Genomic DNA, 12,615 nt, shown 5'->3' with positions numbered 1-12,615 from the left:
AGCTTAGGCCGTGATCGCAGGGTTGTAGGATCAAGTCTTGTGTTGGTCTGCCTACTGGACAGGGAGTCTGTTTCACCCTCTGTCTCTCCCCTTGCTCATGCTAACACACTTTCTCTCAGTAAATAAAACCTAAATAAATAAATAACATGCCCCCTAAGTTGTTTATCAAGGCCACTAAAAGTTAAATACCATCTAAGCAGTAGACTTGGCAACTTGAGCATCTAAGCAATAGACTTGGCAACCTTTATTTGCCACTGATGACTAATCCCATGGAAGGTGCCACACAAAATCATAACTTTTTTTTTTTTAAGATTTTATTTATTTATTTGACAGAGATCACAAGTAGGCCGAGAAGCAGGCAGAGAGTGAAAGTAGGCTCCCTCTTGAGCAGAGAGCCCGATGCAGGGCTCTATCCCAGGACCCTGGGATCATGAGCCGAAGGCAGAGGCTTTAACCTCTGAGCCACCCAGGTGCCCCCAAAATCATAACTTTTAAATAACCACTCTTGGAAGCCTTCACAGTTTTTATGGTTCCTAGCTAACCCAGGAAATCTGAGATAAGTATAATGCAATGTGCACCAGAGTTTCTAACATTTTGTTATCTATGGTTATTTTATGATTTGAAGAGTTTCTACATTTTTGTGATTCTTTAGATTGGCAAAAGGATTACTATAAAGAATTCAAGAAAAGATTCTCTAAACTTTTAACCAGTTATCATGAGGTAGGAAAAATCAACTTGAGAAATCAAAGTGTTAGATGCTTTATTTTTGGATGCTTTATATAAATAAGTTTGAGAAACACACAGTGTTCCATGTAAGTTAAGGGATAGGACTCTTCCACAGTTCCTCTGATGCCCTTCTTTTTCCCCTTTCACCCAGTAAGAACTAGCTCAAATATCATCTCTTAGGTTGAACCATAGAGAACTGACATTTTGTAGACATTTTTGGGTGGTCAGTACTAGATTTACCATCTTAGAGAGAGTTAACTACTGCATTCACAAGGCTCCCTCTGTACCATATCAAGTAGATTTAAAAATTTTCTGTCTTATCTCCTGTAGAAGTAAGATTGTTTGTTGTTTTTTTTCGTTTCAATACCACTTAGCACATAGTGTTTAGCCCTAAATAATTGTTTGTTGAAGAGTAAACTTGTAACAAACTCCGAACATGTTAGAGCTACCAGGACCCACTTCTCTATAGCTGAATCATAGAAATTAAGATAGAGGCAATTTGGCTGGGAGAAGAGTGGGTGATTTTATTGACCCTACAGCATGAAAGCAAAGTGATATTTTAGTCCAAACCTAATAGCAAAACTCAAAAAAGTTTAATTTTTTTTCCCCAGTTTTATACCTTTATTTGACAATCAGTGATTAGTTCTCATCCATATTAACTGTCTGTAGATTTTTGAAATTGGTGACAGGGTCATAGGTGACCAGTGTGTAGAACTTGTTTGGTGAATCTTATCCTCGTTACATTTTCTGGACAACCACACATGGATATGGTAGGAACATTCCTTATTCCTTTGGCCCAGACATCTTTGTTGAGCCAGGTGTCAATGTGCACATCTGGAGTTCCCATCTCCTTCAGGGCAAATTTCTGGATCTCTTTGAGTGCCCAGAGGGCACGCTTCTTGAAACACATTCCGTTGATGCAATTGTGAATGTTGATGGTGTATTATCTGGTCACTACCTCATCAATGGCACAACAGCTCTTCTCTCCACCCTTCTTCACAGAAGCCATTCTGCTGGGCCCTGGTTGGAAAGCTAAATAACTTAAGTCTCTTTTCATTCTTTCCTTCCCCAACACAACACGTAAATGCCTGACAAATGGTAGCAAAAGGCAGGATAAATCTGCCTGTGACTCTTGCCTTGAGGAAGGGTTACTTCCCTTATCTCCCCTCCCCTCCCACCACCATGATTTGTTTCATTCTTTTTTTTTCTCTGTAGACTAATATCAGACTCTGACTACCCATGCCAATCATAAAGATCCTCTGTAATCTATTTTGTATACTGGACAGGGGAAATAGAGGACACATAGTGTGGTGATATAGAGTGCAGACTTTGGACTCAGACTGTCTTGGTTAAAACCTAGCTCTGCTACTTATGAGTTATGTAATGTTGGTCAAGTCATTTAACTTCACTGTGTTTCAGTTTCTTCATTTTAAAAACTTGGAATACTAGTATACCTGTCTTACTAGAATAATTTGGTACATGGTAAACTGTACATGTATTGGTTGCTGCTGCTGCTGTTTTGATTTTAATCATCATCATTACTATTATTCACTGTTCTCTGCATCTAAGGCCTGTTCTGGAGAATGGCTACTTAGAGGTATCTTCACTCAATCCACTAAAAAAGAAAAAAGACCATCATTATGTGGGTGGTTGCCATTGCAAAACCATCTTTCTATAAATGTCAGTGATTTGCCTAAGAGTTTCTTCAGATAATAGCAGTCATCATATACTTAATCTTATAAATAGTAAAACATATTGTTGCCAGTTTAAAGAACAGGGTAAAAGAGAAGACTCTAATCATAACAAGTCTTCTAAACCTTGAGTAGTTTGCCTCCAGATTCATAATCTTAAAATGATGGGGCACGATTCATGTGTAAGTATTCTAATTCCTATTACTGAATTCTTTCTTATTCTACTGTAATTACCTCTCAAAGAGAGTGAAATTAAGGCAGACAAAATTCCCACAAATATTAATTTATTTCTTCATATAGCTTTCAGTTATTATCTAATGTTCTTTCATTTCAACCTGAGGATTCATTTAGCATTTCTTAAAAGTCAAGACTAGTAGCAGACTCTCCCTTACTTTTGTTTATCTAGGGAGGTCTTCATTTCTTCATTCTTGAAGACTGATTTTGCTGGACGTCAAGAGTTCTTGATTTATAAGGGTTTTTTTCAGCTCTTTAACTATGTCAACTCACTGCCTTCTGGCGTCTGTGGTTTGATGAAAAATAAGCTATTAATCTTTCTGAGAATCTCTTACACATGATGAGTTGCTTCTCTCTTGCTGCTTGTGTTATTTTTGGCTTTTGATGCTTTGACTGTAATGTGTCTCAGCATGGATCACTTTCAGTTTCATCCTGGAGTTTGTTGAGCTTCTAAGATGTGTAGATTCATATCTTTCATCAAATTTGGGACATTTATTGGCCATTATCTCTTAAAATATTCATTCTGTCCCTTTCTTCTTCTTCTGGACTCCCATAATGCATATCTTATTGCATTTGATAGTGCTCCACCAGTCCTTTAACTTCTGCTTGCTTTTTTCCATTTTTCTTTCTTATCTTCAAACTGGATAACTTGTCCTGTCTTCAAGTTTGCTGATTCTTTCTTCTGTTTGTTTAAATTTGCTAAACTCCTGTAATGAATTCTTGATTTTAGTTGCACTTTTCAGCTCCAGAATTTCTATTTGGTGGCTTTTCATAATTTCTGTCTCTTTATTGATATTCTCATTTTGTTCACACATTGTTTTCCTGGTTTCCTTTAGTTCTTTGTCTGTGGTTTACTTTAGCTCTTAGAACATATTTTAAACATATATATATATATATATATACACATACACAGCCTGGGTGGCTCAATGGATTAAAGCCTCTGCCTTTGGCTCAGGTCATGATCCCAGAGTCCCGTGATCAAGCCCTTCATCAGGCTCTCTACTCAGCAGGGAGCCTGCTTCCCTTCCCCTTTGCCTGCCTCTCTGCCTACTTGTGATCTCTGTCAAATAAATAAATAAATCTTTATAAATAAATAAAATAAATAAATATATAAATAAAATCTTTTTTTTTTTTAAAGGATTTTTTTTTAAACAGTTGGTTTAAAGTCTTAGTCTAGTAAGTCCAATGTCTAGGTTTTCTCAGGGACAGTTTAACTCATTTTTTTCCCCTTTAAATGGGCCATATGTTCCTGTTTCTTTGTATTCTTTGTGCTTTGTTGTTGAAAACTGGGTATGCAAATACTGTAGTACCTCTGGAAATCATATCTCTCTCTTCCCCAGACTGCGGTTCTGTTGAAGGCTACAGTCGTCCATTTGTTTACTTTTCCAAACTATAGTTGACCTTTAAACAGCATGGGGTTGGGACACTGACGCACCCACAGTAATTAAAAACTTAATTACTAATAGCCCACTATTGACTGGAAGCCTCCAATAACAAATTATTTATTAATACATATTTTGTAGGGGCCCCTGGGTGGCTCAGCTGATTAAGTGTCCAACTCTTGATTTTGGCTCAGGTCATGAGCTTAGGGTTCTGGGATTGAGCCCTGCATTGGGCTCTACACTCAGCTCAGAGTGTGTTTGGATTTCTCTTCCTCTGCCCTTCCCCAGTTCACACATGCTCACTCTTTCTCTCTCTAAAAATAAACAGTAAATAAAACAAAAAATAGTCAATACATGGGCATTTAGGTGGCTCAGTTGGTTAAGTGTCTGCCTGCAGCTCAGCTCATGATCTTGAGGTCCTGGAATTGAGCTCCACTGCAGGATCTCTGCTTAGGGGACAGTCTGCTTCTCCTTCTTTCTCTGCCCCTCCCCCTACTTGTGCATGCGCTTGCGCTCTCTCTCTCTCTCTCTCTCAAATTATTCTTTTAAAAAATAGTCAATACATATTTTGTATGTTATATGTGTTATATACTGTATTCTTACAATAAAATAATCTACAGATAAAAATATTAAGAAAACCATAAGGAAGAGAGAAAAAATACATTAAATTTAAAGGTTTAAATTTATACATTTATAAACATTTAAAGGTGTAAATTTCCCTCTAAGCCAGGGTCAACAGGCTTTTCCTGTAAAACTGGGTAGTAAGTATTTTAAACTTTGTAGTTCACATTGTCTCTGTTACAGTTACTCAGCTTAAACTTACAGTATGAAAACACCTATACATAACACAAAAACAAATGCTTGTGGATATGTCCAATAAAATTTTATTTACAAAAATTGTCTTTGGCCTGGGTTTGGCCCACAGACAACTTTGTCAGTCCTCTACTTTTACCATGTTCCATGACTTTTCACATCTTGTATTTTTGCTGTTTGAAATTGAAAGATATTTCAATTTGAAATATTTTAATTTTCCTTGGATTTTCTTCTTTCACCTGTTGGCTCTTTAGGAGTATATTGTGTAGTTTCCAAATATTTGAATGTCTTACTATTCATTTCTAATTTTATCCTGTTATGGTAAGAGAATATACTCTGTAAAACTTTAATCTTTTTAAATTTATTGAGATTTTTATCAGCCAACATGTCACGTGTCTTGGTAAACATTACATATGCACTTGAAAAGAATGTGTTTTCTGTGTTTATTGTGTAGAATACTTTATAAATGTCAATTAGGCCAAGGTGGTTGATATCAAATCTTTATCTGTACTCATTTATTTTAATCTAGTTGATCTATCAGGTATTGCAGTAGGGATAATGAATTCTTCATCAGTGATTGTAGATTACGTTTCTCTTTAATTCTGTTTATACTTTTATATTTTGAAGTTCTGTTTTTAATTGGAAAATTCTGTTTTGTATTTCTGATGTGTCTTCCTAATTGACACTTTTATCATTATGAAATGTTATCTCTGGTAACACCTTTAATCATGAAAATATTTTTAAAGATTTTTATTTATTTTTGAGAGAGAGTAAGCATATGGGTGGAGGTAAGAGGCATTGAGAGAGGGAGAGGTACATTTTTTATAGACACCATGAAGTTTGATCTTACTTTTTGACTTACTGTAACAATCTCTACTTTTAAAGAATGGATTATTTAGTGTCTTAATATTTAATGTAATTTCGTACATGGTGGAATTCTTGTCTGCTATTTTGTTTTCTCTTTGTCCCCTCTTTTATCTTTTAGTTCCTACTTTTGTACCTTCTTTTGGATTATTATAGTACTATATTTTACTGTATTGTGTGTATTTAGTTTTTACTATCTTATTTGTTTGTGTATTTATTATTCTTTAAGAGTGAAAGAGAGGGAGAGAACACAAGCAGGAATAGCAGCAGAGGGAAAAGTAGGCTCTGTGCTGAGCAAGGAGCCTAACGTGGGTTCAATCCCAGGACCCCTGGGATCATGACCTGAGCCGAAGGCAGATGCTTAACCTACTGAGCCACTATGCATCCCCGTTTTTATTTTTAATAGGTCTATGGGCTTTTAGCCCTTTGTATTAATTTTTATGGTTGCTCTAGATTACAGTGTATAGTTTTTGCTTTTTATAGTGTATTGAGTGCTAATATACTCCACTTTATCTAAAATGTAGGAACCTTCCGGGACACCTGGGTGGCTCAGTCGGTTAAGCCATTGCCTTCGGCTCAGGTTGTGGTCCCACAGTTCTGGGATCAAGTCCCGCATTGGGCTCCTTGTCCAGCGGGGAACCTGCTTCTCTCTGTGACTATGCCTGCCACTCTGCCTGCTTGTGCTCTCTCTCTGACAAATAAATAAACAAAATCTTAAAAAAAAAAAAAAAAATGTAGGGCGCCTGAGTGGCTCAGTGGGTTAAGCCGCTGCCTTCGGCTCAGGTCATGATCTCAGGGTCCTGGGATCGAGTCCCGCATCGGGCTCCCTGCTGAGCAGAGAGCCCGCTTCCCTCTCTCTCTCTCTCTCTCTCTCTGCCTGCCTCTCCATCTACTTGTGATTTCTCTCTGTCAAATAAATAAATAAAATATTTTTTAAAAAAAAATGTAGAAACCTTCTAATACCATAGGTTAGTTTTGTCCTGCCCCCAAGTCTCTCCACTATAGTTGCCATTTGTATTACATCTACAGGTATTATAAATTCTGACTCAGCCAGCCACGCACCCCTGTTTACACAATTTTAGAAATTTCCAACCATTATTTCTTAACAGTTTTCTGCCCCCACTTGGTCTCTCTTCTTTTTTGACTTCAGTTATACATATGTTAGGTCTCTTAAATTTATCCAGAGGTTTGTTCATTTTCTTCCAATCTCTTTTCTCTGTTATTATTTTTTTTAAGGTTCATCTATTTGGGAGAGAGAGCACAAATGGAGCAAGGGCAGAGGGACAAGCAGACTCCCCACTGAGCATAGATCCCCATGCAGGGCTCCATCACAGGACCCTGAGATCAGGACTTGAGCCAAAATCAGACTAAACCAACTGAGCCACCCAGGCGCCCCCTTGTTCATTAATTTCTGTTGTTCAGCCATCAAGTTTACTAATTTTTTTTTCCCCTTCCTTCTCCATTGTTAAGCTGAGTGAATTTTCCAGTTCAAATATATTTCTCAGTTCTAGAATTTTCTTTTTTTTTTTTTAAGATTTTATTTATTTATTTGACAGACAGAGATCACAAGTAGGCAGAGAGGCAGGCAGAGAGAGAGAGAGAGAGAGGGAAGCAGGCTTCCTGCGGAGCAGAGAGCCTGATGCGGGGCTCGATCCCAGGACCCTGAGATCATGACCTGAGCCGAAGGCAGCAGCCCAAATCACTGAGCCACCCAGGCGCCCCTCAGTTCTAGAATTTTCATTGAGTTGGGGTTTTTTTTTGTTGTTTTTTGGGGTTTTTAAATTTTTTTATTTTTTTCATTGAGTTGTTTTTTAAAAAACAGATTGATTTCTCTGTTGAGATTTCTTATCCATTCATCCTTAAATCTATGAGGGTCATTTTCCCTCTCCTAGCTTTTAGTTATTAATAGACAATTGTATGCACTCCTTGGCTTATAGATATACCACTCTAATCTCTGCCTCCATCATCATGCCTCCATATTCTTCTTCTACCTGTGTGTCTTACATGGCATTTCTTTCTTATAGGGACACCAGTTGTGTTGGATTAGGGCTCAACCTAGTGACCTCATCTTAAATGGATTACACCTGCAAAGACCCTCTTTTCAGATTAGATCACATTCATAGGTACTAGGGATTTGGACATATGTTTTGGGGGGAACATAATTCAACCATAACAACCAGTACCTTAGAAGTATCCCCCTCACTCCCTCTTCCAGTTACTTCCCCTACACTCCTTCCCAGTTGTCAGTGACCACTAGCATGTCTTGAAATACTAGTTTAATAGTGCTTGATTTTGAACTTTATTTAAATTGAATCATACAGACTTATCACTGTCCAGAAGAATTTTCTGTCATGATGAAAATAATTCTGTATCTGTACCTGGTTGCTAATAGTCATGTATAACTTAAGCACTTGAATGTGGCTTAACTGGAAAACTAAATCTTGAATCTTAATTTTTATTGATTTAAATATAAATAGCCACATAGAGTCAGTATCTATCATATTGGAAAGCACGAGCATGGTCTGTATTCTTTTATGTCTGGATGCCTTTTTTTTTTTTTTTTTAGATTTATTTATTTGAGAGATACCAAGAGAGACAGTTCCAGGCAGACTCCATGCTGAGCATGGAGCCCAACACGGGGCTCCATCTTGAGGCCCTGAGATCATGACCTGAGCTGAAACCAAGAGTTGGACACTTAACCAACTGTGCCACTCAGACACCCCCTAGATGCCTTTTAAACATTGTTTTATAGATTCATCCAGATGTTAGCATGTAGCTTTGGTTTCTTCATTTCTAGTACCTACACAATTCTATTCTAAATTCTATTTAGATATTTGCTTTTTAATTTTTGGCTATTGTAGATAATGCTACTGTGAACATTCTCATACATATCTCTTAATGAACATATATGCATATTTCTGGGAATATATACCTAGGAGTGGGCTTACTCATGTTCAGGTTTAGTAGGTAATGCCAAATTGTTTTTCCAAAATGGTTTTGCCAGGTTTTTTTCTTGGTCCCAGTAGTATATGTGAGTTCCTATTGATTTACATTTTCACCAATCATTTAAATTAGTCTTTTAATTTTAGCTAGTGATGGGTATATACGGTTATTTTTATGTGTGTGGTTTTAATTTTTGTTTTTCTGATGAAAAAGGCTATTGACCATTATGTCTGTGCCTTTTCAAAATTCTTAACAGTTTCTTTTGGATTTTTTTCTTTTAAGATTTTATTTATTTATTTGAGAGAGAGACAATGAGAGAGAGGATGAGCGAGGAGAAGGTCAGAGGGAGAAGCAGACTCCCCACGGAGCTGGGAGCCCAATGCGGGACTCGATCCCGGGACTCCAGGATCGGACCTGAGCTGAAGGCAGTTGTCCAATGAACTGAGCCACCCAGGCGCCCCTCTTTTGGATTTCTTTAACTGATTTTTGGGGGTTGAAAATTTTTTAGTTCTTTCAGGGTACAAGTTCGTGTATTGCAGATATTTTTTCCCACTGTATGTCTTGCCTTTTTACTCATTTAATGGTGTCTTTTAATGGATAAAAGTAATTTTAATAGATTCTAAATTACCATAGTTTTCCATAATATTTTTTAAAATTCTGCTTAATAAATATTTCCCTACACTAAGATCATAAAGCTATTCCCTTGTATTATCTTCTAGAAACTGGTACCACAGCCTTAATTATTATAACTTTATAAATAAGTTTTCATATTTTTTACAAGTCTTATCATCTTGTTTTTCTTTGCTTAGAGCATCTTGGCTTTTCTTTGTGTTTCCTCATCCCTAGAATTCATCTTAGGGCAACTCCCTGACCTAGAATCTAGCTTTAATTTAACATACAGTGTATACTAGCCTGTAGTATTTTAAATTACAGAAACATAACACAGTATCCCAGCTGAGAGGAAGGTGTAGCTGCATCTTAGAGAGATCACTGGTACCCGTGAACCAAGGAGCCTCTGAGAGACTTTGGACTGGATGGGATGAAATAAATCTGGTGTGAGAAGCTGGTGAAGGCCAGGAAATGGAGAAACCACTTGTAAACCCAAGAATGTCATTCTTGTTTACTATTGTATTCCTTTGCCTGGTATACAGTGGGCATGCGATAAATATTTGTTAAATGAATGATATATTATATGCTTCTCAAGACATTATATAGCTATGAGTTTCACTCTTTACCTGAGATACTAGAAAGCTTAAAAAAACTTTTTAATGCCTGTGAGATTTTGGCATTTCATGCTTTTGACTCTCTATTTCTATTTTAAGCCTTATATGCATTGCCTTAAGTGATTGTCAGTGATATCAAAAGTTTTTTGACTGTCGTCCCTAACTGGAAATAACTTGCAAGTTCTTTAGTAAGCTCATATTATAATTCAATCTGAGGTTATATCCAGATTCTCATTATTTTGAAACACTCAAATTTTATAAGAAACTGCCAAGTCATCCTAGGTTTCTCAACTTTGTATTTCCTTCCTTTTGGAAAGACAGATGTAGTTGATGAGATTTACATAAAGCATGTTTATTAGTTTTCTGCCCTAAATATTAAAATTCTCTGTTTTGTTAATGCAGATGTGGAATTAGAAGAAGCTATTAGAAGAAGTCTTGAGGAAATGTAATTGTAAAGTTATTACCACACAACATCAAGTGGCCTTGAAGAAACTCAGGATAATCAATTCTTGAGTTTGTTTTCTAAAGGAGACCAGAAATCTGTCGGTACAAATGTATTTGGAAACATGTTTTTTTTGCTTTTGCATCTGATATTTGCTTTGTATTTTTGTGCTATTTGGCAAATTGTACAGAAGAATAGAATACATGATCACTGGTAATCATCTGTTAATGCAGATACAAATCATGTATTCTAATATAGTTATCACAGTTTTCCAGTTAACTCTGAATTTATATATTTAGGTTAAAAGAACTAAAAAAATAGAGAGGCTCTTGACTATTGTTTATATGTTTCCCAAATAGCATTAGTTGTTTAATTTTATTTGTACTGTAACAGATGATTCTAGTTTATTTTTTTAGGAGTGAAAATGAATATAAATAAAGCTGTCATAGCTCAGTTTTTCTGTAAATTCTATTTCTTATGTGGCACTAATATAGAATAACTTTGAGATCTTTGTTTATGATTATTAGAAGAGATTAATGGAAACTGATCATGGAAACAGATTAAAAACTTTTAATGGGCAATGTTCTTTGTAGGTTTCACTCAGCTGTATTATCCTGCTGTAACTGGAGTACCACATTGCTGTAATTAAAAACAAAACAAAAAACCCTAATTTCTTTGAAATTATTGAAACCTTTTCCATTCCTTTTACCTGCTTAGACTTTCATGTGACTTGTATTATCTATAGTTTAAAGGGAATGATGTAAAAATATTTCCATAGAATTAAATGTATTTTTAATAACAGTCCTTTTTTATATATATTTGTGTAAACATAATATTCTTCCAAAAAATAATGTTGATGGTCTACTCAGGAGTAATCTTCCTTAACCTTTAAAATTTTTATTTCATTTGAAGTGTCTTCATTTTAATTATTAATTAAACCGTCAGCTTCCTACATTTGGTATTAAACATTTAGTTTTTAAATGGTCAGGCTCCATTGTGAAGAATAAAAAACATTACATAAATAGAAGACCGAAGAAGGGCTTGTCATACTATCTTTGTGTGTGTGCACAAAGTCTTCCCTAAAGATTTTAAGTAGTAATTACATACCAGACTTAAATTTTTCTATAAATATGAATTTGTCTTTAAGACAAAAAAAAAATCATGGCTAGAATTTTCTTCCTCTGCAACTTGATATTTTAGTGTGAAATAGCATTACTGTTTGTTTGTTCTATTACTATAATCTTTCCAATCCACATTGGAAACCAGTTTGTGTTTTTATTTCTTACGATGTCAGTTCTGTCCTACCTGCTTGCATTTTTTTTTTTTTTTAAGTAGACAGACCGGTTGGTTGAGAATTTACCATTTTTCCAAAACGACCACTTGTACTTTTAATTTGTATGTTAAAGTCCTCAGGCAGGATTTTAGGAGGTAGTCATGAGCTGGACCTTACAGACCTCTCCAAGATCTTGCTCAATAGTGAGGAGCAGAGAAAGGATGATCCAGAAAGAAGAGGGGTGAAGCAGATGTGGGAAAGAGAAATCAACACCTCTTTGCTAGAGGTACCTCACACATGTGTGATATACACTGATGTTCTGTTAAGCTTTTGTGGTGTGTATGGTAGAGAGTAAATGAAGTTTTTTATATGACACTAAAGGGATACTTCATCATAACCCTTAAAACAATAATTGGGTTGTTTACTGTTTTCATTAATAATTGTCACTGTATTTCCACTTGTTAAGCAATTAAAAATCATTTTTAAATTATTTCATAATTTGAACTTAATTTAGACACTAAGGTAATCAGTGGATGATATTACAGAAAGTTAAATGGATTGTTATCAAAAGTAAATGTTTCCAACATTGATAAAGATGCATATCTTTTCATTAAATCATTCACTTATTCATTCATTCACTCCCTCACAAAGTATTTATTGAGTACTTAACCATGTGCCAGTGACTGTTCTAAGCACTGGGGATATACCAGTGAGCAAAACAAAGTTCACATTCCTTTATGGAACACATGACAGGGGGAGAGAGGGTTGGATAGAGTGTTATCCTATTATAAGTATATCCAATGTTGGTAACTAATGTAGGCAAATAGAGAAGGGAAAGATTGTGTTTCTGAGACTGAGTGGTGTGATCTTGGCTTTTTTGGAAGGATTATCTGTAGTTACTATATTGAGAACATATGCACCAGAGGCAAGAGTAGGAGAAAGACCAGATAGGAAGGCGTTTTAGTAGCCAGGTGAAAATTGATTGTGTTGGGACCAGAGTGTTAACAGTGGAACTGGGGAGAAG

General features: G+C 35.9%; 1 protein-coding gene and 1 pseudogene across 4 annotated transcripts in view; one reads left to right on the top strand and one right to left on the bottom strand.

The window, feature by feature from the left end:
* ZNF451 (zinc finger protein 451) overlaps positions 1-10,988 on the top strand; it is a 92,983-nt gene extending 81,995 nt beyond the window's left edge. For 3 of the 4 annotated variants that reach the window (XM_013045879.2, XM_004772390.3, XM_013045881.2), the window contains one exon: positions 10,279-10,988. In XM_013045879.2, coding sequence (XP_012901333.1) covers positions 10,279-10,325 — 47 coding nt within the window. In that variant the 3' untranslated portion in view covers positions 10,326-10,988. The other variant, XM_004772387.3, reaches the window with a different exon arrangement.
* LOC123394796 lies at positions 1,236-1,954 on the bottom strand (annotated as a pseudogene).
* Positions 10,989-12,615: the final 1,627 nt, after the last annotated feature.

Source organism: Mustela putorius, unplaced genomic scaffold (assembly GCF_011764305.1).
Source record: "Mustela putorius furo isolate JIRA1106 unplaced genomic scaffold, ASM1176430v1.1 tig00003842_pilon_pilon_pilon, whole genome shotgun sequence".
NCBI classification, from domain to species: domain Eukaryota; kingdom Metazoa; phylum Chordata; class Mammalia; order Carnivora; family Mustelidae; genus Mustela; species Mustela putorius.
Note: the sequence above shows the minus strand (reverse complement) of the source record. Positions and strands in the feature narration are given on the sequence as shown.